Consider the following 27,595-nt stretch of genomic DNA (forward strand, 5'->3'; position numbering starts at 1 on the left):
CTTCTGCACACAGCTCTTTTTATCCTTTAGGCTTTAGGGTAAATGTTATCTCTGCAGACAGGTCTTCCCTCACCACATGTTTAAGCAGGTCACCTATTCTCTGACACAGCACCTTTCCAGGGTTTTCATAGTCCTTTATTCAATGTTTAAACACATTTTTCTTTCTTTATTTTTTCTCCCATCACTGTTTATCCCCCCTATACCCTTTTCCACCTCTACCCACCTCGCTCCCTCTCCAATACCTTGAGATCTGTAATGGCCGTAACTGTTATACACCAACACGTGGCACACAGCGGTCAACAGTGAGCAGTGAGAGGCACATGGAGCCTCACAAAGTGATTGTGAAGAGGACTCTTCTCATTGGAGGTGTTGGTCTGACAAACTTTTAAAATTCAATTACATTACTTTTTATTATTTTTTTTGTGTTAAAAAATTTAATCCAAATTATTCTCACACTTAAATTATAGGTTTCCCCTTCTATCTGAAAGCAAAGTTTTCTGTGAAACTTCTCACAAGCCAAAATGGTGTAAAGCAGAGAAGCACAGTCATATCTATGGAAAAAATTTTAAGTGTTCCCAGACCCAAAATTCAACACAGGCACAATATCTTTATTTTGTTCATCACGATCAATATGCATAATTATGTCCAGTTTCATGCTAAAACTTAACATCCTTACGAGTTCTCTTAGCCTTTTCTGATACCCTAAGGACATGGCTTGCAAAGGGACACACAAAATCAAGGGAGATAAGACTCAGATGCTCTAGGTTATTTTGGTTACTGAAAGCAGGTACTAATGCAGGTGTTTTGTGAAGTGAAGTGGCATAATGTGAACTTAAAAAAGCAGAGGACACCTGTACATACTAGTAGTGTGACAAATTATTTCATATGATTTGGGCATCAGGTTTAACCTGAAAATTCAAGTGAGCATAAGATCATGATTGAAATTACAATAAAATATTTTGGATATTTCGTATGTCTCTAGAATAAAGATTTTGTTTTAGTGTTTTTACCATTGTTTTCTTCCTTTCACAGACTGAGACAACACTTGGATTCAGTTCCTATCAACAAAAAAGGTAAAGAAGGAATATATATATATATAACAATATATAAAATTCAGTAGATTTAGTAAAATACTAACATACTCTCAGTTCCTTCTGGGGAATTCCTGCAATGTTCCTCATTTCTTCCCCATACTTTTTTGATGAAGAGGAAAAGTATATCATAAATCATGTATTTCAAGTATTGTGTATGGAAAACCAGGTTTAAATCTGAATTTGCATGTGATGCATTGTGTAGTATATCATATATGAAGGGCTTTTACTCAAAACTTCCTGGCTTTGTCAGAGGATCAACTTTGTAACTTCCTAAGAGACTTTTTTTGTGGCTCTCCCTGCCTTTTTTGGACTGACCATTGCCGCCTTCAGTATCGCCAGAAGTCATTCTGTCTGCAGGCCCCTAGAGGGGAAACTGGAAGTAGTGAGACCCAGTCCCCTGGAAAGGATGCCTTTTAAACACAGATTCTCACGACTATAAGAGAGCTGTTTTACCCTCAGGTGTTATTAAACTGTTCCAGTATACACGCATGTGAATTGAAGATGCCTTTCACACCTCCACATTTTTTGGTCTTTTGGTAGCTTCTCACATGTATTATGGAGACAATATAAAGAATGATACTGCCTGATCCCTTTCCATATCCAGAGAGGGCCTGCAGCTGGTTTCTGGAGGGAAAGAAGAGCTTTTTGTGAATGAGAGATCCTTGATACTAAAGTACATCCAGAAGTATCTCCACACCAGTGAAATTCAGATGGCATCAACAGAACATTTTATTTTGAGACAGAAGTAGCAAATATTCCGATTAAGACTAGGACAGCTTAAAACTTTACTTCAAAAATATGTATAATGAAACTCCTTCAGTAATCACTGTGTGGTTTTTTTTTTTTTTCCTCTTTCATATCTGCAGTTAAATGTCCCTGCTCCCCTATTGCTCTGTCCTTCTCCCTAATGTTTTACTTATGCCTCTTGGGACCTGATCTGCTTGTGACCCATGCCCTAAGGACATGCCCACTGCCAATAGTGAGGTGTAGACTTCTCTACTATCATGATTATAAATAGTAATACCACCTTTTCTCCTTCACCCCTCCCCAAATGTTTTTGACTCTGGTTGCATTATTTCTAGACCACTGAGAGTCTAGCCTGATGCCACCTTGGCTGGACCGTCTAAGAACCCTAGAACTCTGACCCATCTGAAGCAAAATTAGTGTTGAGAAAAGCATGCCTGATATCTTGTGCTTCTTCCTCAATCCGTTATTCCAGCAGTTAGGAAATGCGGAATTATACTGAGCTACATTTATGAAAATGTTCTTATTCATCATGATCAAGATCAAGATCTGGGCTTTGAGTTATTTTCCTCGTATAATGAAGAATTTACATGAATACGTAATGATATTCTGATCTCACGTTACACTTATCTATTATCTACATCTGTCTAATGAACTACCCTGAAACTTACTGGCAAAAAACAATCATCGTGCTATGCTGTCAGATACTGTAGGGCAGGAACTCAGGCAGAGCTCAGAGACAGCTTGCCTCTGCTCCATGGTGATCGGGGCCTCAGCTGGGGAGACCCCAGCGCTGGGAATGACTCAATGGCAGGGGGCTGGAGATAGGATTGCTCTCATGGTGGTGCTAGCTTGTTACCTAGGGCTTCAGCTGAGCTGTCACCTAGAACACCTGCATGTGGGCCGCTCTGTGTGGTCTTTTACAAAGGTTTGGGCTTCTTTATTTTACAGTATGTGGCTGGATTCCAAGAGTGAACATCACAAAGAGAGCCAGTGGGAGCTGGATCACCTTTTATGACCTATCCTCATATAGTGTTACTTCTGTCATATGTTTTTGGTCATTTAGGTTGACATGGAATTAAGGCATTGGTGAGGTGGAGGCAGAGATTTACACCTATTGATAGCAGGAATATTGGAGAATTTATAGATGCGTTTTAAAACAATCATATCTTTTTTTCTCACCGAGACAATGAATTAGATAAACATTAGGTTCAAATTGGTATGCAGTAATACCATATGGTATGGACTGGATTAGGCAGTAAACGTGTTTAGTCAGCACAGGCTGCTACAACAGAATACCACACAGATTGGGCGGCTAAGGTAGGGAGTTCAAGATCAGCAGATTTGGCTCCCCAGTGGGCTCTCTTCTTGGCTTGCAGAGATCTGCCTTCTCCCTTTTGTCCTCACATGGCAGAGAGAGAAAGAGGAAGCAAGCTTTCTGGTGTCTCTTCTTTTAAGGGCCTAACCCTGATGACCTCATCTAACCCTAATTACCTCCCAAAAGCTCCATCTCCAAATGCCATCACATTGGGGGTTAGGTTTTCAACATATGAATTTTGGGAGGATGCAGTTTGATCTATGGTCATATAAAAGTTTAAATTTAGATTTTAGCTCGTACCAACCAACTAAAAACTAAAGAGCTGGCCCTGGCTGGTGTTGCTCAGTGGTTACAGTGTTGGTCTGTGCACCAAAGGATCGCTGGTTCCATTCTCAGTCAAGGGCATGTACCTGGGTTGCGGGTTCACTCCCTGGCCTGGATTGGGACACCTGCGGGAGGCCACCAATCGTTGTGTCTCTCTCATACTGATGTTTCTCTCTCTCCCTAGGTCCCTCTCCCTCTCTCTCTTTCCCCCTCCTCTCTCTCTCTCTCCCTTCCTCCCTCCTCCCCCCTTCCTTCCTCTATCTCTAAAAATCAAGGAAATAAAATAAAGCAAAAAAAACTAAAGAGCTCTATTTATGAATTATATTTAATAAATAATTTGTTTAAAGCATGTGACTTGGAGAAAATATAGTCTCTGTATTTACCTAGCAGTAATGATCAGAACATAGCTTCACACTGGAAGAATTTAGCCAGTCCTTTTTATATGTGGCTCAGTGTTGCACAGTCATATTAAACAGTGCCTGAACTCTCATTTAAATATGAATAACTTTAATAGAAATGTATATGTAAAATAAAATGTGAAATGGAAATATAAAATAAAATGTGCAGTCGTGTAACAACAGAAATTGTAAATTTATAGTTGTATCAGAATAGAAATTGTATTTTTTTCTTCAGTCCAAATACAGACTTCTATAAAAGTGTCAGAGTTTGGGTTTGAAAATTTCACTAAGATGAAAGTTATCATATAATCGGAGATTATTCTAACAAGAGACACCAATAGATTGTCTTGTTGAGCCCCTTTGTTTGATACATGAAGAAGATGAGACTCATCTAACCAAGGGATGTGCCCAGGATTAGTTAGAATTCATTATCTTCTCTTTTTTTTTTTTTAATCCTCACCTGAGGATATATGTTCATTGTGGGGTTTTTTTGGGGGGGTGGGGGGCGTGCATCGGTGTGAGAGAGAAACATCAGTTGGTTGCCTCATGTCTGTGGCCAACTGGGGATTGAACCTCAGCCTAGGTATGTGCCCTGACTGGAAATCGAACCCACAACCTTTTTGCAATATGGGACGACACTCCAACCAACTGAGCCACCTGGCCAGGGCAGAATTCATTCTCTTCTGATTGTCAGCTCAGTGTTGCCTTCTCTTTGACTATTCTTATACCAAATAGGAAATTCTTCAATATTCACTGTATGTTCTCTTTTAGCCAACATTCCTAGAAGAGGAATATAGAGAATTAGTAGGAATTAGAGTGGGAAAGGCGATGAAAGAGCAGGGATGCCAGCAGAGGCATGCAGAAGGCATGCATCAGAACTTGAGAGTACATGGCAGGGAGGAGTGTTGAAGAGAGATGGGAGATAGATTCTGCTATCAGCTTCTTACAGTATCTGCTCTGTGCGGGGGCTCTGGATATACCCTCGCCTTCAGGGGTCTGGAAGGGTCATGAAGACACCACTTCAGATGAGGTCGTCAAGCATATGTGTTGTTGAAGACACAGGATACAGTCTACCTGTGGAAGGAAGCAGCACACTTGGAGAGGGTATTAGAATCAATCATGAAAACCTCAGGTTTTAGTTTAGGGGATCAAGGTATCTAAGACACCTATTTAAAAGCTTTTTGACATTTTGTGTCATATTTACAAGAGAAAAAAATGAACTTTAAATTACCTCACAACGTAAATCACAATTAACTTAAAAAGAACAGTAAGCCTATATGTAAGAGCTAAAAGCATAAAACATTTACAATAAGTTTAGTAGAAATGTTTGCAACCTGGACAAGCTTTTTTTAGGACACCAAAAACACATATCATAAAAGAAAAAATGATACATTGGACTCATCAAAATTAAAAACTTTAGCTCCTCAGAAGGCACCATTTCCCCAATTATATTAAGATATAATCCTATATAATAAAGATATAATATGCAAATTACATCTTCACAGCATAACGACCAACCGCGTAACAACCAGATCATGGATCAGCGGGAGGGTGGGGCAGCGAGCTAGAAGCGGGCAGCAGAGAGCTAGAGGAGGGGGCAGGGGAGCAAGCTATGAGGGGGGATGGAGGGAGTTACAGGAGGGCGGGTCAGCAGGCGGAGAGCTACTGACGAACTACTGGCGAATGGATTCGTGCGCAGGACTACTAGTTGATATATAACATTGTATAAGTTTAAAATATATAATATGATTCTATTTATATATATACTAGAGGCCCGGTACACGAAATTCGTGCACGGGGGGGGGGGGGGTGTCCCTCAGCCCAGCCTGCACCCTCTCCAATCTGGACCCCTCGAGGGATGTCCGACTGCCCGTTTAAGCCCGATCTTACCGGGATTGGGCCTAAACGGGTAGTTGGACATCCCTCTCACAATCTAGGACTGCTGGCTCCCAACTGCTCACCTGCCTGCCTTCCTGATTGCCCCTAACTGCTTCTGCCTGCCAGCCTGATCACCCCCTAACCACTCCCCTGCCAGCCTGGTTGATGACTAACTGCTCCCCTGCCAGCCTGTTTGCTCCTAACTGCCCTCCCCTGCAGGCCTGGTCACCCCTAACTGCCCTCCCCTGCAGGCCTGGTCCCCTCCAACTGCTCTCCCCTGCAGGCCTGGGTCCCCCCCAACTGCCCTCCCCTGCAGGCCTGGTCCCCCCCCAACTGCTCTCCCCTGCAGGCCTGGGTCCCTCCCAACTGCCTTTCCCTGCAAGCCTGGTCGCCCCCAACTTCCCTCCTCTGCTGGCTTGGTCACCCCTAACTGCCCTCCCCTGCAGGCTTGATCGCCCCCAACTACCCTCCCTTGCAGGCCTGGTCCCTCCCAACTGCCCTCCCCTGCTGGCCATCTTGTGGCAGCCATCTTGTGTCCACATGAGGGCAGGATCTTGTATGTTGGAGTGATGGTCAATTTGCACATTACTCTCTTATTAGATAGGATAGAGGCCTGGTGCATAGGTGGGGGCCAGCTGGTTTGCCCTGAAGGGTGTTCCAGATCAGGGTGGGGGTTCCCTTGGGGCGTGGGACGTCCTGGGCGAGGGGCCTGTTGTGGTTTGCAGGCCGGCCACGCCCCCTGGCGACCCAAGCGGAGGCCCTGGTATCTGGGGTTTATTTATCTTCTACAATTGAAACTTTGTAGCCTGGAGCGGAGCCAAGCCTTCTGCTTGCTCTGTGGCGGCAGCCATTTTTTTGGGGATTCATGTATCTTCTATAATTGAAACTTTGTATCCTTAAGTGAGGCCTGGGCCGGCCAGGGTGTGTGGAAAGCTTGGCTTCCTCCATCGCCAGGGGCAACCCTAGCCTCTTGCTCTTTCCAGCTCTGTGGCTGCCGCCATTTCTGTTTGGGTTTATGTATCTTCTAATTTTGAAACTTTGTAGCCTTGATAGGAGGCCTAGGCCGGCAAGGGCAGGCGGAAAGCTTGGCTTTCTCCTTTGCCGGGGAAACCCAAGCCTCCCTCCTGCTCTCTGTGGCTATAGCCATCTTGGTTGGGTTTATTTGCATATTCACTCCTGATTGGCTGGCGGGCGTGGCTTGTGGGTGTAGCGGAGTGATGGTTAATTTGCGTATTACTCTTTTATTAGATAGGGTGCAAAATGGCTTGCGGGAAGCGGGCCTAAGCCGGCAGGCGGACATCCCCCAAGGGGTCCTTAGCATTGCTGTGGAGGGAAGAGAGGCTCCCACCATTGCTGCTGCACTCGCCAGCCATGAGGCCAGTTTCTGGCTGAGCAACGCTCCGCCTATGGGAGTGCACTGACCACGAGAGGGAAGCTCCTGCGTTGAGCGTGGAAGCTCCTGCATTGAGCGTCCGCCCCTGGTGGTCAGTGCGCATCATAGTGACTGGTCATTCTGCCGTTGGATTTATTTGCATATTAGCCTTTTATTATATGGGAAAATCATGTCATCTGCAAATAGAAATAATTTCACTTTTTCTTTCCAATTTTGTTGCCTTTTGTTTCTTTTTCTTGCCTGAATACTCTGGTTAGGACTTCCAGTATTATGTTCAGTAGGAATGGTGAGAGTGAGCACCCTTGTCATCCTATGATATTAGAAGAAAACTTTTAACCTTTCATGTTTGTGTATGAAGTTAGCAGTGTACTTGTCATGTGTGGCCTTTATTATGTTGAGGTACATTCTTTCTATACCCAATTTGTTGTATTTATCATGAATGGATTTTGAATTTTGTCAAATTAATTTTCTACATCTATTGAGATGTATGATTCTTATCTTTTAATCTAGTAATGTGATGTATCCCATGTATTAATTTGCATATGTTGAACCATTTTTGCATCCTAGAGATAAATCATAGTGTATGATCCTTTTAATGTGCTGTTTTTTGTATCTATATCTATCGGGATATTGGCTTGTAGTTTTCCTTTCTTGTAGTGTCCTTTGGTATCAGGCCTCATATAATGAGTTTGGAAGTGTTCCCTCCTCTTCAGTTGTTTTGGAAGTGTTTGAGAAGGATTGGCATTAATTCTTCTTTAAATATTTGGTAAAATTCACTGGTGAAACCATCTGGCCCTGTACTTTTTTCCTGTTCAGAGGTTTTTATCTCCTTGTTACTTGTCTGTTTAGGTTTTCTATTTCTTTATGATTTAGTTTGGGGAAGTAGTATATTTCTAGGAATTTATTCATTTCTTCTAGTTTTCCAATTTGTTGGCGTATACTTGTTCATAGTACGTGGTCTCTTATGATCCTTTGTATTTCCGTCGTATCCTCTTACATATATAATTTTTATTTTGGGGTCCTGTTTTTTTCTTGGAGAATCTAGCTAACGGATTGTCAAGTTTGTTTATCCTGTCAAGGACTAACACTTAGTTTTATTTACCTGTTTTTATTTTTTTCCTGTTTTCTGTTACATTTATTTCTGCTCTAATTCTTCTTCTGCTAACTTTGGGTTTAATTTGTTCTTTTTCTAGTTCCTTGCTGTATAAAGTTACTTTGTTTATTTGTGATCTGCCTTTTTTCTTGATGTTTGCTTTTATCGCTCTAAATTTTTCTCTTAGAACTTCTTTCCTTTATCACATAAGTATTGATGTGTTGTGTTTCCATTTTCGTTTGTCTCAAGATACTATTTCATTTCCCTTTTGATTTCTTCTTTGATCCATTAGTTGTTCAGGAGTGTGTTGTTTAATTTCCATGTACTAGTACTTACAAGTTTTCATGTTTTCCTCCTGTAAGTGAGTCTAGTTTTATACCATTACTACAGGCCTGGTACACAAAATTTGTGCACGCGGGGGGTGGAGTGGGGCATGGTCCCTCAGTCCAGCCTCGCCCTCTCGCAGTCCGAGAGCCCGCGGGGGATGTCCGACTGATGGCCTAGGCCATCAGTCAGATATCCTTAGCACTTCTGCGGAGGTGGGAGAGGCACCCACCACCACCACTATACTTGCTCGCTGTGAGCCCGGCTTCTGGCTGAGTGGTGCTACTCCTGTGGGAGTGCGCTGATCACCAGGGGGCAGCTCCTGCGTTGAGCATGTGCCCCCTGGTGGTAAGTGCTGCGTCATAGCGACTGAATGTTCTGCTGTTGGGCCGAAACCGACTCTCTGACATCCCCCGGGGGGTCCTGGATTGCAAGAGGGCACAGGCCAGGCCGAGGGACCCCACTGGTGCATGATCGGGGCCAGGGAGGGACACGGGAGGTTGGCCAGGCAGGGAAGGACTGCAGGAGGGCTCCAGGGTGTATCCTGCCCATCTCACCCAACAGCAAGCTCACCTACCAGTCGGAGCACCTGCCCCCTGGTGGTCAGTGCACATCATAGCGAGCAGTTGAGCAGCCTTACCATATCATTAGCATATTATGCTTTGATTGGTTCAATGGCTGACTGGATGACCGGACACTTAGCATGTTAGGCTTTTATTATATAGGATGGTAAGAAAAAATACTTGCTATAATTTCAACCTTCTTAAATTTGCTAAGACTTATTTTGTGGCCTAACATATGATCTGTTCTAGACTGTTGCATGTGAACTTGAGAAGAATATGCATTCTGCTGTTGTTGAACAAAATGTTCTGTGTATTTTTCTTACCTCTATTTGGTCTGTAATGTTGTTCAGTTCCACGGCTTCCTATTGATTCTCTGTCAGGATGATCTATCCATTGTTGATAGTGGAGTATTTAAGTCTCCAGTTATTATGGTGTTCCTATTTATTTCCTTTTTTAGTTAAACTAGAGGCCCGGTGCACAAAATTCGTGCAGGGGGTGTGTGTCCCTCAGCCCAGCCTGCACCCTCTCCAATCTGTGATCCCTCTCACAATCCAGGACTGCTGGCTCCCAACTACTCGCCTGCCTGCCTTCCTGAAGGCCCTAACCACTTCTGCCTACCAGCCTGATCACCCCCTAACGCGATGCCTACCAGCCTGATTGATGTCTAACTGCTCCCCTGCCAGCCTGATTGCCCCTAACTGCCCTCTCCTGCAGGCCTGGTCACCCCTAACTGCCCTCTCCTGCAGGCCTGGTCCCCCCCAACTGCCCTCTCCTGCAGGCCTGGTCACCCCCAACTGCTCTCCCCTGCAGGCCTGGGTCCCCCCCAACTGCCCTTTCCTGCAGGCCTGGTCGCCCCCAACTTCCCTCCTCTACCGGCCTGGTCACCCCTAACTGCCCGCCCCTGCTGGCCTGATCACCCACAACTGCCCTCCCTTGCAGGCCTGGTCCCTCCCAACTGCCCTCCCCTGCTGGCCATCTTGTGGCGGCCATCTTGTGCCCACATGGGGGCAGTCATCTTTGACCACATGGAGGCAGCCATCTTGTGTGTTGGAGTGACGGTCAGTTTGCATATTACTCTTTTATTGGATAAGATGTTGATATTTGCTTAAAATATTTAGGTGCCCTGATGTGGGGTGCATAAATATTTATACGTTTTAGGTTGTCTTGATAGATTGACCCCTTTATCATTATAGCTTAAAGTCTATTTTGTCTGATATAATTATAGCTATTCCTGCTTTATTTTAGATATTTTGTTGAAATATTTTTTTCTATCCTGCCACTCTCAATCCATGTGTGTCTTTAAAGCTAAAGTTAGTCTACTGCAGGCAACATATCTTTGGATCTTGTTTTTTCTTTTTTCATTCATTCTGCCATTCTAAGTCTTTTGATAAATTTTTGTTTAAAGTAGTGATTGATAAAGTAAGGACTTACTATTGTCATTTTGTTAATTTCTTAGTTTTTTTAAATCCTTTGTTCCTTATTTCTTACTTACCTTACTGTATTCTCTGATTTGATGACCTTTTGTGGAAGTATGGTTTGACTTCTTTATCATAATTTGTTGTGTAACTACTACAGGTTTTCCTTTTTGTGGCTACCATTAGACTAAAAAATCCCTTTTTGAACATTCTATTTTAAGATGAAAACTTTTATAGCATACATAAACTTTACACTTTTACTCCCTTCCCCACATTTTAATGATATCATATTTTACATATACTTTATATTGTGTATTGAGTAACAGGTTATTTTAGTTTTAGTTATTTTAGTACTTTTTAAAAACTTTAAAACTGAAGCTATAAATGAATTAGCACCATAATCACAGTATTAGAAATTGGGACTTTGACTCTGTATTTATCATTACCAGTGAGTTTTGCACATAATTCATCTTTTTCAATGTTTATTAGCATCCTTTTATTTCTACTTGAAGAATGCCTTTTTTTTTGTTTCTTTTTTTTTTAATTATTGTTTAAAGTATTACATATAGTACACATGTCTCCTTTTTTTCCCCATTGACCTTCCCCCAGCCTCCCCTACCTTCTGTTGCATGCCTTCATCCCACCCCCGCAGTATCTTGTGTCCATTAGTTGAGCTTATATGCATGCATACAAGTCCTTTGGTTGATCTCATCTCCCCCGCCCACCGCCCCCCTCAACACTCCCCAGCCTTTCCGCTGTAATTTGACAGTCTGTTCGGTGCTTTACTGCCTCTGTATCTATCTTTTGGTTCATCAGGTTATAATGTTCTTTATTTTTCATAAATGAGTGAGATCATGTGGTATTTTTCTTTCATTGCCTGGCTTATTTCACTTAACATAATCCTCTCCAGGTCCATCCATGCTGCTGCAAATGGTAAGAATTCCTTCTTTTTTATAGCAGCGTAGTATTCCATTGTGTAGATGTACCATAGTTTTCTAATCCACTCATCTGCTGATGGGCATTTAGGCTGTTTCCAAATCTTAGCTATGATGAATTGTGCTGCTATGAACATAGGGGTGCATATATCCTTTCTGATTCATGTTTCTAGTTTCTTGGGATATATTCCTAGAAGTGGGATTACTGGGTCAAATGGGAGTTCCATTTTTAGTTTTTTGAGGAAACTCCATACTGTTCTCCACAGTGGCTGCACCAGTCTGCATTCCCACCAGCAGTGCACGAGGGTTCCTTTTTCTCCGCATCCTCACCAACAGTTGTCATTTGTTGATTTATTGATGATTGCCATTCTGACAGGTGTGAGATGGTACCGCATTGTCGTTTTGATTTGCATCGCTCGAATAATTAGTGACTTTGAGCATGTTTTCATATGTCTCTTGGCCTTCCTTCTGTCTTCTTTTGAAAAGATTCTATTTAGGTCCGTTGCCCATTTTTTTATTGGATCATTTGTCTTCCTTTGATTAAGTTGTATAAGTTGCCTGTAGATGTTGGAGATTAAACCTTTATTAGTGATAACATTTGCAAATATGTTCTCCCATACAGTGGGGTTTCTTGTTTTGTTGATGGTTTCTTTTGCTGTGCAAAAGTTTTTTATTTAGATGTAGTCCCATTTGTTTATTTTCTCTTTAGCGTCCATTGCCCGAGGAGCGGTATCGGTGAAGAAATTGCTTCGGCATATGTCTGAGATTTCTCTGCCTGTGGATTCCTCCAGTATTTTTATGGTTTCCCGTCTTATGTTTAAGTCCTTTATCCATTTTGAGTTTATTTTTGTGTATGGTGTAAGTTGGTGATCTAGTTTAATTTTTTTGCATGTATCTGTCCAATTTTCCCAACACCATTTATTAAAGAGACTGTCTTGACTCCATTGTATGCTCATGCCTCCTTTGTCAAATATTAATTGAGCATAGTGGTTTGGGTCGATATCTGGGTTCTCTATTCTATTCCATTGGTCTCTATGTCTGTTCTTGTGCCAGTACCAGGCTGTTTTGAGAACAGTGGCCTTGTAATACAGTTTGATATCTGGTATTGAGATCCCACCTACTTTGTTCTTCTTTCTCAGGATTGCTGCAGCTATTCGGGATCTTTTTTAATTCCAGATGAATTTTTGGAGAGTTCTTTTCTAGATCTGTGAAATATGCCATTGGTATTTTAATGGGGAGCACATTGAATCTATAGATTGCTTTGGCTAGTATGGACATTTTAATGATGTTGATACTCCCAATCCATGAACATGGTATGTTCTTCCATCTGTTTATGTCTTCCTCTATCTTTTTTTTTTCAATATCCTGTAGTTTTCTGCGTATATATCTTTTACCTTTTTAGTTAAGTTTATTTCTAGGTATCTTAATGTTTTTTGGTGCGATGGTAAATGAGATTGTTTTTTTAGTCTCTCTTTCTGTAAGTTCACTATTGGTGTATAGAAATGCCATAGATTTCTTGGCATTAATTTTGTATCCTGCTACATTGCCAAATTAATTTATTAAGTCTAATAGTTTTTTGATGAAGTCTTTTGGTTTTGTTATGTACAATATCATGTCATCTGCAAATAAGGACAGCTTTACTTTTTCTTTTCCAATTTGGATGCCTTTTATTTCTTCTTCTTGTCTAATTGCAATGGCTAATACTTCCAGTACTATGTCGAACAGGAGTGGTGAGAGTGGACATCCCTGTCTTGTTCCTGTTCTTAGGGGAAATGGTTTTAGTTTTTGCCCATTGAGTATGATGTTGGCTGTGGGTTTGTCATGTATGGCTTTTATTATGTTGAGGTATGATCCTTCTATTCCCACCTTGCTGAGAGTTTTATCAAAAATGGGTGTTGGATTTTGTTTAATGGTTTTTCTGCATCAATTGATATGACTATGTGGTTTTTCTCTCTCAATTTGTTTATGTGATGTATCACACTTACTGATTTGCGGATATTGTACCATCTTGACATTCCTGGGATAAATCCTACTTGGTCATGGTATATGATCTTTCTGATTTACTGCTGGATCCGATTTGCTAGAATTTTCTTGAGGATTTTGGCATGTATGTTCATGAGGGATATTGGCCTGTAATTCTCTTTCATTGTGTTGTCTTTATCTGGTTTTGGTATTTTATATATATATATATATATATATATATATATATATATATATATATATATATATATATATATATAAATAAAACTATATATATGGGTGATGCTGGTTTCATAGAATGTGCTTGGAAGTATTCCTTCCTCTTGTATTTTTTGGAATAATCTGAGGAGGATAGGTTTTATTTCTTCTTTGAATGTTTGGTAAAACTCCCCTTTGAAGCCGTCTGGCCCTGGGCTTTTGTTTGCTGGAAGCTTTTTGATGACTGCTTCAATTTCTTCCATAGTTACTGGCATATTGAGCTGTTTAGATTCTTCCTGATTGAGTTTTGGAAGGTTGTATTTTTCTAGGAATATGTCCATTTCCTCCAGGTTGTCCAATTTGTTGGAATAGAGTTGTTCATAGTATTTTTTAACAATCCTTTGTATTTCGGCGGGATCTGTTGTTATTTCCCCTCTTTCATTTCTGAGTTTGTTTATTTGGGTCCTCTCTCTTTGCTTCTTGGTGAGCCTGGCTAGAGGTTCATCAATCTTGTTTATCTTTTCAAAGAACCAGCTCTTCGTTTTGTTGATCTTTTGTATTTTTTTGGTCTCTATGTCATTTATCTCCGCTCTGATCTTGATTATTTCCTTCCTTCTGCTTACACTGGGCTTTTCTTGTTGCTCTCTTTCTAACTCTTTGAGTTGTAGGGTTAGGTAATTAATTACCATTGTTTCTTGTGTTTTTGCAGTAGGCTTGTAGAGCTATGAACTTCCCTCTCAAGACTGCTTTCGCTGTGTCCCATAGATTTTGTATTGTTGTTTTTTCATTGTCTTTTGTTGCCATGATGCTTTTTATTTCTTCTTTGATCTCTCTGGTAACCCAGTCATTGTTTAATAGCATGCTATTTAGTCTCCATGTGTTTGATATTTTGGGGTTGTTTTTATTGTAGTTGATTTCCAGTTTTATGCCACTGTGATCTGTGAAGATGCTTGATATATTTCTATCTTCTTGAATTTGAAGAGATTTTGTCTGTGACCCAATATATGGTCTGTCTTTGAAAATGCACCATGTGCACTTGAGAAGAATGTATATTCTGTGGCTTTGGGGTGAAATGTTCTGAAGATGTCAATTAATTCCATCTGGTCTAGTGAGTCATTTAGGATTGATGTTTCTTTGCTAATTTTTTGTTTAGAGGATTTGTCCAATGGTGATAGTGGGGTATTAAAGTCTCCTATTATGATTGTATTACTGTCAATCTCTCCCTTGATATCCTCCAGGAGTTTTTTTTATGTATTTGGGTGCTCCTGTATTGGGTGTGTATATGTTTACCAGAGTTATTTCTTCTTGTTGGATTACTCCCGTTAGTATTATGAAGTGGCCTTCCTTATCTCTTGTTATGTCCTTCACTTTGAGATCTAATTTGTCAGATATAAGTATTGCTGCCCCAGCTTTTTTTTCATTTCCATTCACCTGAAAAACCTTTTTCCATCCCTTCACCCTCAGTCTGTGTACATCTGTGTTTTTTTTGAGGTGGGTTTCTTGTAGACAACAGATATATGGGTCGTGTTTTCTTATCCAATCTGTTACCCTATGTCTTTTGATTGGGACATTTAATCCATTTACATTTAAAATTATTGATAAGTACTTATTTGTCGCCCTTTTTATTCTTTACTCTGTGTTCCTTCTTCGTTTCCTATTTCTTTTTTTTACAGCAGACCCTTTAGCATTTTTTGCATTGCTTGTTTCGTGGTCATAAACTTCCTTAGTCCTTTTTTGTCTGTGAAGCTGATTTCACCTTCAATTTTGATTGATAGCCTTGCTGAGTACAGTATTCTTGGATTCAGACCCTTCCTTTGCATGACTTTGTATATTTCATTCCATTCCCTTCTGGCCTGAGGAGTTTCTGTTGAGAAATCAGTCGCTAGTCTGATGGGGGTTCTTTTGTAGGTAACTTTCTATCTCTCTCTGGCCGCTTTTAAGATTCTTACTTTGTCGTCGTTGTTTGCCAATTTAATTATAATGTCCCTTGGCGTCGGTCTTTTGGGGTTCATTTTGCTTGGGACTCTGTGAGCTTCTTGGATTTGTGTGGGATTTTTCTTCCCTATATCAGGGAAGTTTTCTGTCATTATTTCTTCAAACAGGTTTTCTATTCCTTGCTCAGTTTCCTCTCCTTCTGGCACCCCTATTATGCGGATGTTGTTTTGTTTCGTGTTGTCCCAAAGTTCCCTTAGGCTCTCCTCCTGCTTTTTAATTTTTTTCCTAGAAGCTGGTCTACTTGGGTATTTTTTCCTACCTTGTCTTCTAGCTCACTGATGCGGTCCTCTGCTTCTTCTAGTCTACTCTTGATGCTTTCTATTGAGTTCTTTACAGCAGCGATGCCATTTTTCATTTCTTATTGATTCTTCTTCATTTCCTCTTGGTTCTTACACATATTGTCGAATTTGTCTCCCATTCTTTTCATCCACCTTATGACCATTTCTCTGAATTCTTTCTCTGACAGGTTGCTTGCCTCCATTTCTTTTACTTCCATTTCTGGTGATTCCTGCTTTTCTTTCATATGCAGGCTGTTTCTTTGTCTCCCCATGTTTTCTCTTCTCCGCGTGTCTGGTTATGTAGTTCTCTCTCTCCTGCATTGATTTAAAGGCACAAAATACAACACTCAAGGCACAACGTATAAGGCACAAACACAAATATATTCACGATATTAATAACCCCAAATAAAGGTGACCATCAGAGAAACACGAATTAGAGGTAAGAAAGAAAGAAGAGGAAAAAAAAGTGCAAAAATGAAATTGGGAAAAGGAATAAAAAAGAGAGAAAAGAGAGTGAATAAGAAAGAAGAGGGGGAAAAACTATATATATGGCTAGAAAACTCAATAGAACAGCCACTAACCCCAACAGATGCCAGCAACAAGCACCTGGAGATGAATGCAAACTACAAGCAACAACTAATATCAAGTGAGGCAAGGGAAAACAGAAGCAAAAAACAAACAAAAACAAAACAAAAAAAAACAACAAGAAAAAGCAAAACAATCTCACAAACAAGCATATAAAATGGGTATATTCAACAATCAAACAACAACAAAAGGACAGAGAGAAAAAAAATTTGGATAGTGAGGAAAGAGAAGAGAGAGGTGTATATAGACTTGGAGCAGGGGATTGGAAATTAGATATATAAGAAGGGTGAAATTTTAACGGGGTAAAAAGAAGGAATAGGAAAAATCTAAAGCAGGAATACGTTAAGAGAAACAGGACAACAAAAGGGGAAAAGTGAGGAAGATAGTGATGGCGTAAAAGTAAAGTTGAAATAGAGTAAAATGATGCTAAAGGAAAGGTGAAAATAGAATTAGAACACTAATGCCAAAGTAAAATAAAGAGAAAATAAAATGACACTTTATTTTTTAAAAAGGTAAAATAGTAGTTGTAATAATACTGATTGAAAATAAAAATGTAATAATTAAAAAGGTAAAATCAAGTGAGGAAAAAAGAAAAAAATTAGTTTCTTAAGTAAAAGGTGAAAAAAATTAAAATGTGCAGTAGTGAAGGTCATTCACTTCCTCTACTGTCTGTTTGGCATGCCTGTTTCCTAGTCAGGACAGTATTGAAGTTCCCTGCATTCCACTGCTCCTCAGTGTTATAAGCCAATCTGATTTTTAAGCAGGCAGTTTATTTGTGTTTACAGAAGAGTCAATTTGTGATTCAACCCCTGGGTGGCAGTGTTTCTGGATTGACCTCCGGGTCTATAGGTCCTCTCTAGCTAGTGTTTAGATTTTGTTTTCCCTGTGGCACTTAATACCAGTTTGGGGGAGTGGGTGGCCCCAGAGCTGGTTCTCTGATGGTTATTCCCCACTCTGATCCGCAGGTTCCAGAAAAACAACTTTCCCCTGCAGTCTCTTAGGGTGTCCCCAGTTGGGTGATCCTATGTATTAGGCTTAGTAATCAGAAGCAAGGATTTAAAGAGGGGGGAAAAAAAAGCCAGAATTAAGTGTGCAAACTCCGGGGCTTCGCGCAAGTCTGTGCAGTCTTTTTTCCCTTTGGGTCTAAGCAGCCGGCACACTTTTAAAATTTTTAGGCTGTCCTTTTGCGCCCAGATCAACATGGGTTGCTTTTTAGTGTTCCCTTCTGTTAGCAGCTCTGCAGACCCCCTTCCACATTCACGGAGCACGCCAGCCCGAACAGCCACGGATTTTTCTAGGCACAGACTTCCCCAGGTCTCCAGCTCCCGCCAGGTGCATTTCTCTCTCCTGCCGGGACCACAGACCTCACCTTCTCCCAGGTGAAATCTGACCTTTCTGTGGTGGAGTGTAGAGCTCTGAATCCGCGTGCTTGCGCCACTTGGGAACCGGTGTTCTCGGGTTTGCAGCTGTTCGGTGGGTGCCGTAGTTGTAGATTCCCCGGGCTTTTCAGGCTCCCAATAACATCCACTTTTCTTTGAAGATGGCGCGGTCTCCGCATCCGAGCCGGTCTCTCAGAGAGGGAACCCAGCAGCAGTGGGGGCTGCCCGGTCAGGGGAGCCCCATCTGACAGTCCCCCACAGTATCCTGGAGTGTAGCTGTCCCTCAACTCACCAAAAAACACTCCCCATGCGACCACACACTCTCCCTTTGTTTTGTCACTCACACACTATCTTGCAGTCTGCCTTCCCATCAGCAGCCATCTTCCTTCTCATGAAGAATGCCCTTTAGCATTATTTGTAGGAAAGGTCTAGTGAAAGTGAACTGCCTTAGATTTTGTTTGCTGGGGAAGTGTTTAGACGTTTTTGCCAGGTGTAGTATTGTTGATTGGTAGTTATTTTTCCCTCAGTATTTTGAATATATTTTCCCATTCTTTCCTGGCCTGCAAAGTTGTTATTTTTTGTGGGGTTTTTTGTTTGTTTGTTTTGTTTGTTGTTGTTGTTTAGAAATCCACCTATAGTCTTACAGGGGTCCCCTTGTATGTAATGTGTCTCGTTTCTCTTACTGCTTTCAAAATTCTCTGTCTTTGATTTTTTAAAAATATTTTTTTATTGATTTCAGAGAGATAGGGAGAAGGAAAAAGAGAGAGAAACATCAATGTTGAGAGGGAATCATTGGTCAGCTGCCTCTTGCATGTCCCTTATTGTGGATCGAGCCTGCAACCCAGACATGTGCCCTAATCAGGAATCAAACTGTGAGTTCCTGGTTCATAGGTTGACACTCAACCACTGAACCACACTGGCTGGGCTCTGTCTTTGATTTTTGACAGTTTAATTTTAATGTGTTTCAGTATAACCTGTTTCAGGTTCAACCTGTTTGGGGTCATTTGGGCCTCATGAGTCTTAGTTTTGTTGTATTTTGTTTTTAATATATTTTTACTAGAGGCTTGGTGCACAAATTCGTGCACAGGTAGGGTCCGGCTGGCCTGCTCCGATGGGGGCCTGTCGGGCTGGGCCGGCAGGGGGAGGGTACTCGGGAGGTTGGCCAGCTGGCCCCACCCCCAATCAGGGTGGGGGGCTGATTGGGGGCAGATCCTGCTTGGGGAGGGGCCATGGGCAGTTGGGGGGCTAATCGGGGCCCCTAATAGATCAGTTGGCCGCCACAATGCGTGTCATAGCAACTAGTTGTTCTGTTGTTCCGGTCGCTTGGCTTTTATATATGTAGATTGATTTCAGAGAGAAAGGGAGAGGAGAAAGAGATAGAAACATCAATGATGAGAGAGAATCATTGATTGGCTGCCTCCTGTACACCCTACACTGGGGATTAAGCCCACAACTCGGGCATGTGCCCTGACCAGAATCGAACTGTGACCTCCTGGTTCATAGGTCGATGCTCAACCACTGAGTCATGCCAGCAGGGTGGGCCTTGTGAATCTTAATGTTCATTTCTCTCCCCATGTTTGTGAAGTTTTCATTCATTATTCCTTTAAATATACTTTCTTTCCCTTTCTCTGCTCCTTCTGTGATTCCCATAATATTATTATTATTTTTCTTGATCGTATCCTGTAGGTTCCACATGATTTCTCCACTTTTTTTTTGTTCTTTCTTCTTTTTGCTTCTCTAACTAGAACTAGATATTTTCAAATTAACTATCTTCCAGTCCACTGATTCTTTCTTCTCCTTTGTCAAGATTATTGTTCATTGCATTTTTCAGCACTAGGATTTCTGTTTGGTTTCTTTTTAGTAGTTTCTATTTCTTTGTTCTCATTTTGTTCATGCATTGTTTTCCTAATTTTGTCTATATGTCTTATAGTTCACTAAATGTATTTAAGCATATTCTTAATTCTTGGTCAGACAGTTCGAATATCTCTTTCTTTAGGGTCAGTTATTGGAACTTTATTAGTTTCCTTTGGTGGTATCCTGTTTACCTGGTTGGTCATAATTCTTTATTTTTTTCCTTGGTAACTACACGTTAGAGTAAGTGGTGTCCTTTTTCAGATTTTATCGCCTGCTTCAGCAGAAACAGTCCTTCACCACTAAGCTTAGGATGCTTAATGGGTCAGCTGGTAGTATCTGTCCATAGCTCAGGTCTCAGTTTAGCCAAGGTCACGGGTGGGTTAGAGGGAGATGCCAGACACTGGGAGCTACGACCTCAGGCACCAGAGGGTTGCCTCTGAGGCCGGGGGCCGGGCACCAGGGAGGCTGCAAGGACAGTTAACAGGTGTGGAGCTCGGCAGGGAGGCCCTGAGGAGGTGCGCTGCCCATAGGCCCGGAGCAGCTGGAGGGCGGGGCTGCCGCCATCTTTGTCGGGTTAATTTGCATAGTCACTCCTGATGGGCTGTGGGCATCTTGAAGTGGGGGTCAATTTACATACTTCTCTTTTATTAGTATGGATGAATGAGTTATACACATTTACTTTATGCAGTTTTGCTTTCCCTTTGATTGGATTAAGAGGTCATGCAAGTTTGGGTTTCACACCATTAAAACTGATGAACTTTATCAGTAGTAGTATCTCTTGTTTCAAAGGAGCCAGAGTTACATCGTGTCTTAGAAGGGCAGAAATCAAGAGTAGATTCTGTACCTCTTGCTGCATGTAGCAGCTGTCTTGTGAGAAATTGGCCTTCTTTGTCCCAACATCTTTAGTTTTGTGCTTTAGTACAGTATCATCTTAATGTTGGGTATTTTTCTTCTTGTTTGTGTATGTCATCTTTGCTGTTCATCATATGTAGAAGGATTTTCAAGCAGCACAGAGGATTGCTCTTAATTGGTAGGCCTAAAAACACCTTTGACTTTAGAGCTTTTAGTTCAATTATTCCACTCCTCAGACTATTTAATCTTTATAGAATTGAGTTAAAGCTAAGTTTCCTATATATTTTGTATGTTCTTGTCTATTTCTAACGTATTTTCTCTGTGTTTTTTATTTTTTTGAGTAAAATTATTGTATAATTTGAAGCTTGTGTTCTTGTGAATTGTGGTGGTGATGGAAATAGTCATCTCCCAGAATAAATTTTGCTCTTATATCACTTCTTAAAATGCAACAGAAAGATAAATATGGACTATTTAGAAACTTGGTTGGTCGACTGAATTTCTTTCTTGGTATATAAACAGATGATTGTAGTTATGTGAACTCAACCCCCAGGTTGTTTTTATTTAGCATCACTGTGAGATCGTGGTGATGCTGAGGAGGTTTGCTATTCCGAAACCTGTTCTAGTGGGAAGTACTAGTATCAAATGGGATAGTTAGACAGGGTACTCAAATATTTAGGCCAAGATGGCATAGATCAGTGTGTTCCAGACTCTCAGGTTAAAAAGGTATGTCAGTTCTTGGAAATTTCTATCCCAAAATTAATTTTTATTTAATTCCTTTGCCATTTTTTTATTGATTTTTAGAGAGAGTGGAAGGGAGGGTAAGAGACAGAGAGAGAAACATCAATGTGAAAGAGAGACACATTGATTGGTTGCCTCTCGCACACGCCCTGACCAAGGCCAGGGATCGAGCCTGCAATCGAGGTACATTCCCTTGACTAAAATCGAAGCTGGGATCCTTCAGTCCTCTGGCCAATGCTCTATCCACTGAGCCAAACCGGCTAGGGCTCCTTTGCCATTTTAGTTATAATATGTGTATTGTCTTCCAAGTATGTGTAGTTTATTATCTATTTATAGTTGATTATACATATATAAAAAATCCAAGTGAATATGTTAAGGTATATTATTATCAACTATATCAACCAAATATATTTTAACATTTCGTCTACCTGATTAGTTTGTTTGTACATTACCTTTCCATAGGGAAATTACTCCAGTGTTGTTGTTGTTTTTTAATTTTGTTAAAACACACAGTTACTGATATGCTCTAATAAAGTAATACACATCCCTAATAGAACATTAGACTTAACCTTTCTTAAAGATATGTTTTTGTGACAAAATTTAAGTGTCTGACTTTGGCTTGGGAAATAGGTTATTTGAGGAATTGCTTCTTATGCTGTTTTCTTTTTACTTGCAGTATATCTCTATACCGGGGTAATTGCAGGCCTATACGATTTGAACCACCAATGCTGGATTTCCATGAACAGTAAGTTTAAAATGTTCAGACCATAGTTATTCCTTTCAACTACTGTGTATACTTTATTTATGCATTGTCTTGCCTTTTGTCTGTGTTATCTATATGAGAAAGTTAATGTTCAAGTCACCAGGGAAACAAATAATGTTTAATGCAGTTTATATATGGGAAACAATATTATGAACCAAACATATAATATTAACTTTTGAAGTTTGAAAACTACTCACATATTTCAGTCTCTTTTCAGAGACTCCTATCTTGAGGAGCAGAATAAAATTTATAGGTTACCTTTTCTGATTAGCACTTAATTTCCATTTTTATTATTTAAATGTTTCCTGTGGATATAGAAGGATATACTATTTGTTTGATACATGTGCTTTTATTTTTATTTTTTAATCCTCACCTGAATATATGTTTTTATTATTTTTTAGAGAGGGAGGAAGGGAGGGAGAGAGAAAGGAACATTGATGTCAGAGAGAAAACATTGTTTCATTGCCTCCCATATGCTCCCTAGCCAGGGATTGAACCCACATCCTAGGTATGTGCCCTGACCAGGAATGGAACCCGCCACCCTTTTTCAGGTGTTTAGGATGATGCTCCAACCAACTGAGCCACCTGGCCAGAGAGATACATATGCTTTTAAAGTACAAACTTTTTAAAAAATTGATTTTAGAGAGAGAGACAGAGAGAGAGAAACGTTGATGTGAGAGAGAAAATCAGTCAGCTGTCTCCTGAATCCACCTGGACCAGGAATAAAGCCCGCAACCTCTCTGTGCATGGGACAACACTCAACTAACTGAGCCACACTAGACAGGTCTAAAGTACAAACTTTTATACACCATCAAAACAATAATGTTAATTAACTACAGTAAAAGCATTTAAACATATGGAAGCTAAATAGCATGTTATTAAACAATGAATGGGTTACCAATGAGATCAAGAAAGAAATAAAAAACTTCCTGGAAACAAATGAAAATTATCACACAAAAACCCAAAATATATGAGATACAGCGAAAGTAGTCCTAAGAGGGAAGTTCATAGCACTACAGGCCTACCACACACACACACACACACACACACACACACACACACACAAAAAAAAAAACCACAAGAAAAAATAATAATAAACTATTTAACACTACACCTTAAAGAATGAGAACGGGAACAATAAGAAAAGCCCAGAGTAAGTAGAAGGAAGGAAATAATAAAGATCAGAGCAGAAATAAATGACATAGAAATTTAAAAAAAAAAAAAATTACAAAACATTGGCGAAACCACATATCTCACTCATGTGGAATCTAATGAGCAAAATAAACTGATGAACAAAATAGATCTAGAGACATAGAAGCATGGAACAGACTGTCGAGTCTCAGAGGGAAGGACGGGGTGGGTGGGTGGATGGGAAGATATCAACCAAAGAACTTGTATGAGTATATGCATAACCTATGGACATGAAGTCCTGGGGTAGGGGGTGGGCTAAAAGGGGTCAGTGGGGAAAAGAGACTTTTTAAAAATAATAGTATCACCATCCCAGAAGAGCAAACAAAAGCAAATCCCACAGAAAGACAGTGTTCAGCTACAGACTTGCTTCTTCAAACTATATCTCTGGCTCACCTCCTACTTCTGGGTCTCAGGTTTTGCACATTGCAGATACACTAGGGGAAATCTTCACCCATATTTGGTTTCAACCCAGTTTAGCAGGTGGATTAAAAGAATATCTTAAATGATATAATTGCTTCAGTAATGCCCCTCTGGTGAGTTAGAAGGATCAGAATAAAAACGGATGAGCTCCATTCTAAGGCTATGGTGTGAGCAAAACGAGGGTTATATGAGTATATATGAGGGTGGGGCAGAGGAGATCAGTGTATAGTAATAATATTTTTAGTCTAAAATAGTGACTTTTTACTTTGAAAACCTTAGTAGTAGGCATTCTAGAAAGATTGTCTCAATTTACTTTGAAAATCTTAGTAGTAGGCATTCTAGACAGATTATTTCAAAAGTTATGCTCAACTCTTTTTTGCTTCATTAGTTTTTTGTGTTTTTTTTTTGAGGGAGTTTTGCAAATTTCATGGATCCCTTGAGATAAAAAAAGTTTTCAGGAATTCAGAATACCTTAATTGGAATTGGGAATTCCTGTTCCAGATTATCTGTCCCTCAACCCTTTAAATAATGACCCACCCCAAATAGGAGAAACTGAATTTTCATAAATCCTTATTATAAAACCACCACATGAATATAAACAGAGTTTCCTAAATTCAGAACTTTTGACTGTAGAAAATCAGAGGGGATGTGAATGAAAGAATTTGCCTGGCATTTTTATTTTTAAATTTTTTTGTCGGGCATTTTTAGAATTAAGGTTCGTTTTTATGAAACTTGAACGTAGTTTAGAACAAACAATGAATTGTTTTGCAGAAAGTAAATGATCACTGAGTCAGAAAGTAACTGATTGCTAAAGGAAATCAGAATGTGTTAGCACATACCCTTTTTTAAAATATGTTTTTCACCCTCAGAAACATAAAACTTAGTTGATTGAAATTTTTTCCTTCATGGACTACTTTTCTATTTTTGCCTCAAAAAAATCCCTGCTCTTTCTTTTTTTTAAAATATATATTTTATTGATTTTTTACAGAGAGGAAGAGAGAGGGATAGAGAGTTAGAAACATCGATGAGAGAGAAACATCGATCAGCTGCCTCCTGCACACTCCCCACCGGGTATGTGCCTGCAACCAAGGTACATGCCCTTGACCGGAATTGAACCTGGGACCCTTGAGTCCGCAGGCCGACGCTCTATCCACTGAGCCAAACCAGTTAGGGCAATCCCTGCTCTTTCTTAAATGAATATTAAGTGGAAAAAGAATTAGGATACCTTATTATAGAATGGCCCATTTTCATATCCTCATGCCAGGTTAGTCACCATCCACCCCACCCTCCATTTTTGTTCATACATTGCCAGTTTGTTTTGGGGTTTTTTGGGTCATCCTCCCCCCCCCCCCCCCCCCCCCCCCAGTTATCCAGCCCTTAAGATAAGTGACCCTTTTCCTAGCTCAGTAGTAAATCCTGATTAATCTACGTCAGCTGTAATAATCCCATTCTTGTTTGTGATCAATTCAGGGATGGATGTGACTCCATTTTACCCAACATAATGAGGTCTGGTCTACTAAAGGATTTCTGGGGAAGAATTTTTTTTTTTTCACTTTAAAAGCGAGATAGATACAATAAAGAAATACCCCTCTTCCTTGCTGAGTATTGTCTACATGTGATTCCTGTGGTGCTGTGGCAACTCTCTGGTAATCAGAAGTGCTAGCCTGAGGACAAAGTGAGTGAAGTTTGTCTGACAGAGAAGAAAAATGGAAAGAACTTGTGCCCTTGACCATATTGTCAAACTGCTGAATTAATTAATTAACCTCGGAACTGCCTAACTTCAGGTCTTTTTGTTAGGTAGCACTTACTATTCTTGCTTTCTTGATCTATTGTAGAGTACATGGCATTGCTGACCTATTCCTACCTCTCAACTCTTCTCTCCCTCTACCCTTGTGAACCACTCTCTGTGTTTTCCTTCTGTGTCTAAGGCTCTTTTTTCTTAGTCGCTTTCAGGATTCTATTCTTCTGTCTGTCCCTAACTGGCTGCTTCTGTTTCCTCAGCCCTTTTCAGCCAGCTCCACACTTCTTACTTGGTGATCTCTTTCAAACCTTTGGCCTCTGCCTATGGTTTCCCAATCTGTACTGCCCTCTTCACCCCGCCATCACTCACCTTGCATCCTCAACACTTTAACCTCAGTGTGTCCTGCTCTTGCTTCTGTGTCCCCAATCTCTATGAATGGTGCCAGCCAGTCAGCAAAGCCTGAGTCTTGAGGCTTTCTGGTTCCTTTCCCTCAAAGTGCCCCATCCCTTTTCCCACCAAATCCTTAATCAGAATCCTGTCGGTTTTTCATGTCTGCTCCTCTCTAACCTTCATTGCCCACTCTTCTCATCTTAATTCATGTCTTTGTCATTTCTTACTTAGACTGTGACCACATGCCTGCCATTTTCCAGTTTATGATGTATACTACCAACAGAGAAATCTCTGTACTATCAAAATCAGATCATGTCATTTTCTGTACTCCTCCTCCCAAAAAAATCTTTTCTAATGTCTTCAGGATAAATATTAAATGTCTTAACATCAAATCTGTCCTTTATCTTTCTTATATGCCACCCCACCCTAAACTACACCTGTGGAGAACTACTTACCATGTTCTGAAATACCTGGTCTTTCTAAGCTCTCGGTATGTTATACATACTTTAGGAGTCTTCCATATAAAAATACTTTTTATGAAAGCTTTTATATAGTCACAAAAGTATAAAGAACAGATGATGAATGTACTGTTAGCCCAAATACAATAACGAACATTTCTGCCATATTTTACCTCACTTTTGTTGATTTTGAATTATTTGAAAGTGGCAGACATTATGACATTTCTGTGTTCTTCAGCAGACATTTGCATATATAAGGACATTCTCCATAACTGCAGTACCATTACTATAGTGTAAGACAATTAACAGTCATTACATAGTGCCTTTAATTCCTCTGCTTTGGTCAGTGCTATAGTTGTTTGGTTCTAAGGGATAGAAATCTCACTGAAACTAGTTGAGGCAAAAATGAGCATATATTGGAAGGAATACTGAGGACAGGAATATGTCTAAGGAAGGTCAGAGATGCAGCTGGAACTGGGGACAACAGGACCCACATTATCCCTCAGCTCCAGGGCTCCTCTCTGTGCTTCTTGTTTCTGCCCCTCTGCATTGGCTTGTTCTTCCCACTACCAATATTTCTTTCCGACAATGATAACAGGTTCACTGACGGCTCTTCAGACTCATTCTGTAGCCTCCCTCCATCAGGGAAGAAGAGCTTTTTTTTTTTTTTTTTTTTTTTTAGTTTGAAAACTCTCAGAGTAGTGCAGTGATAAACTTGGCTTAAATCAGATGTCTACCCTACCAGTCAGACAAGGCAGGAATTTGGTAGTGGGCATGTCTTCCAGGTGTTGTTTCTATGTTTCACCCAGAGAAGAGAAACCATACGGTGTGGGCAACTACTGAAGCCATTTGCAGTCAGTTACAACTTCTTGGCCTATTAAATCCCTAATGGCCTTCACTGCTATGGAGGATGGCCGTTCTCTGTGAAGCAGCCTTCCCAGCTTTCCCGGCAGAGGTAGAAACTGCTTTCTCTCTGCTTCTACGGGGTTGTGTTCACTCACAGAGCTGGGATGGATCCCCACCCAAAATTAGCTCCAGATGTCAAGACTGATGACATCACATTCGCACACACCAAGAGGGTATGAAAAGGTTTAACATAATGAGGCTTTCTGGGGAGAGCTGGGTGTGCTCCCAAGCGGGTCTGAAAAATGGCTTGAGAGAGCAGAGAAAGGAGACTGACTTGGCTTAGATTGTGGCTAAGGGAGGAGTGTGTGGTGGACATGCATGGTTTGAACTTTTCACTAGATCCAAGAGGGAAAGTATGCAGGCTTTCTTACTTTCTTACTGGTTTGCT

At 40.6% G+C, this 27,595-nt stretch overlaps 1 protein-coding gene across 5 annotated transcripts in view; it reads left to right on the forward strand.

Moving 5' to 3' along the window:
- The window catches only part of TMEM131 (transmembrane protein 131), a 237,442-nt gene that overhangs the window by 75,569 nt on the left and 134,278 nt on the right, over window positions 1–27,595 (forward strand). For all 5 annotated transcript variants that reach the window (XM_080684409.1, XM_080684411.1, XM_080684413.1 and 2 more), the window contains exons 3-4: window positions 1,033–1,073; window positions 22,015–22,083. In XM_080684409.1, the coding sequence (XP_080540535.1) occupies window positions 1,033–1,073; window positions 22,015–22,083 (110 nt within the window). The remainder of the gene's footprint in view (window positions 1–1,032; window positions 1,074–22,014; window positions 22,084–27,595) is intronic.

The sequence above is a fragment of the Plecotus auritus genome, assembly GCF_963455305.1.
Source record: "Plecotus auritus genome assembly, chromosome: 8".
Classification (NCBI taxonomy): Eukaryota; Metazoa; Chordata; class Mammalia; order Chiroptera; family Vespertilionidae; genus Plecotus; species Plecotus auritus.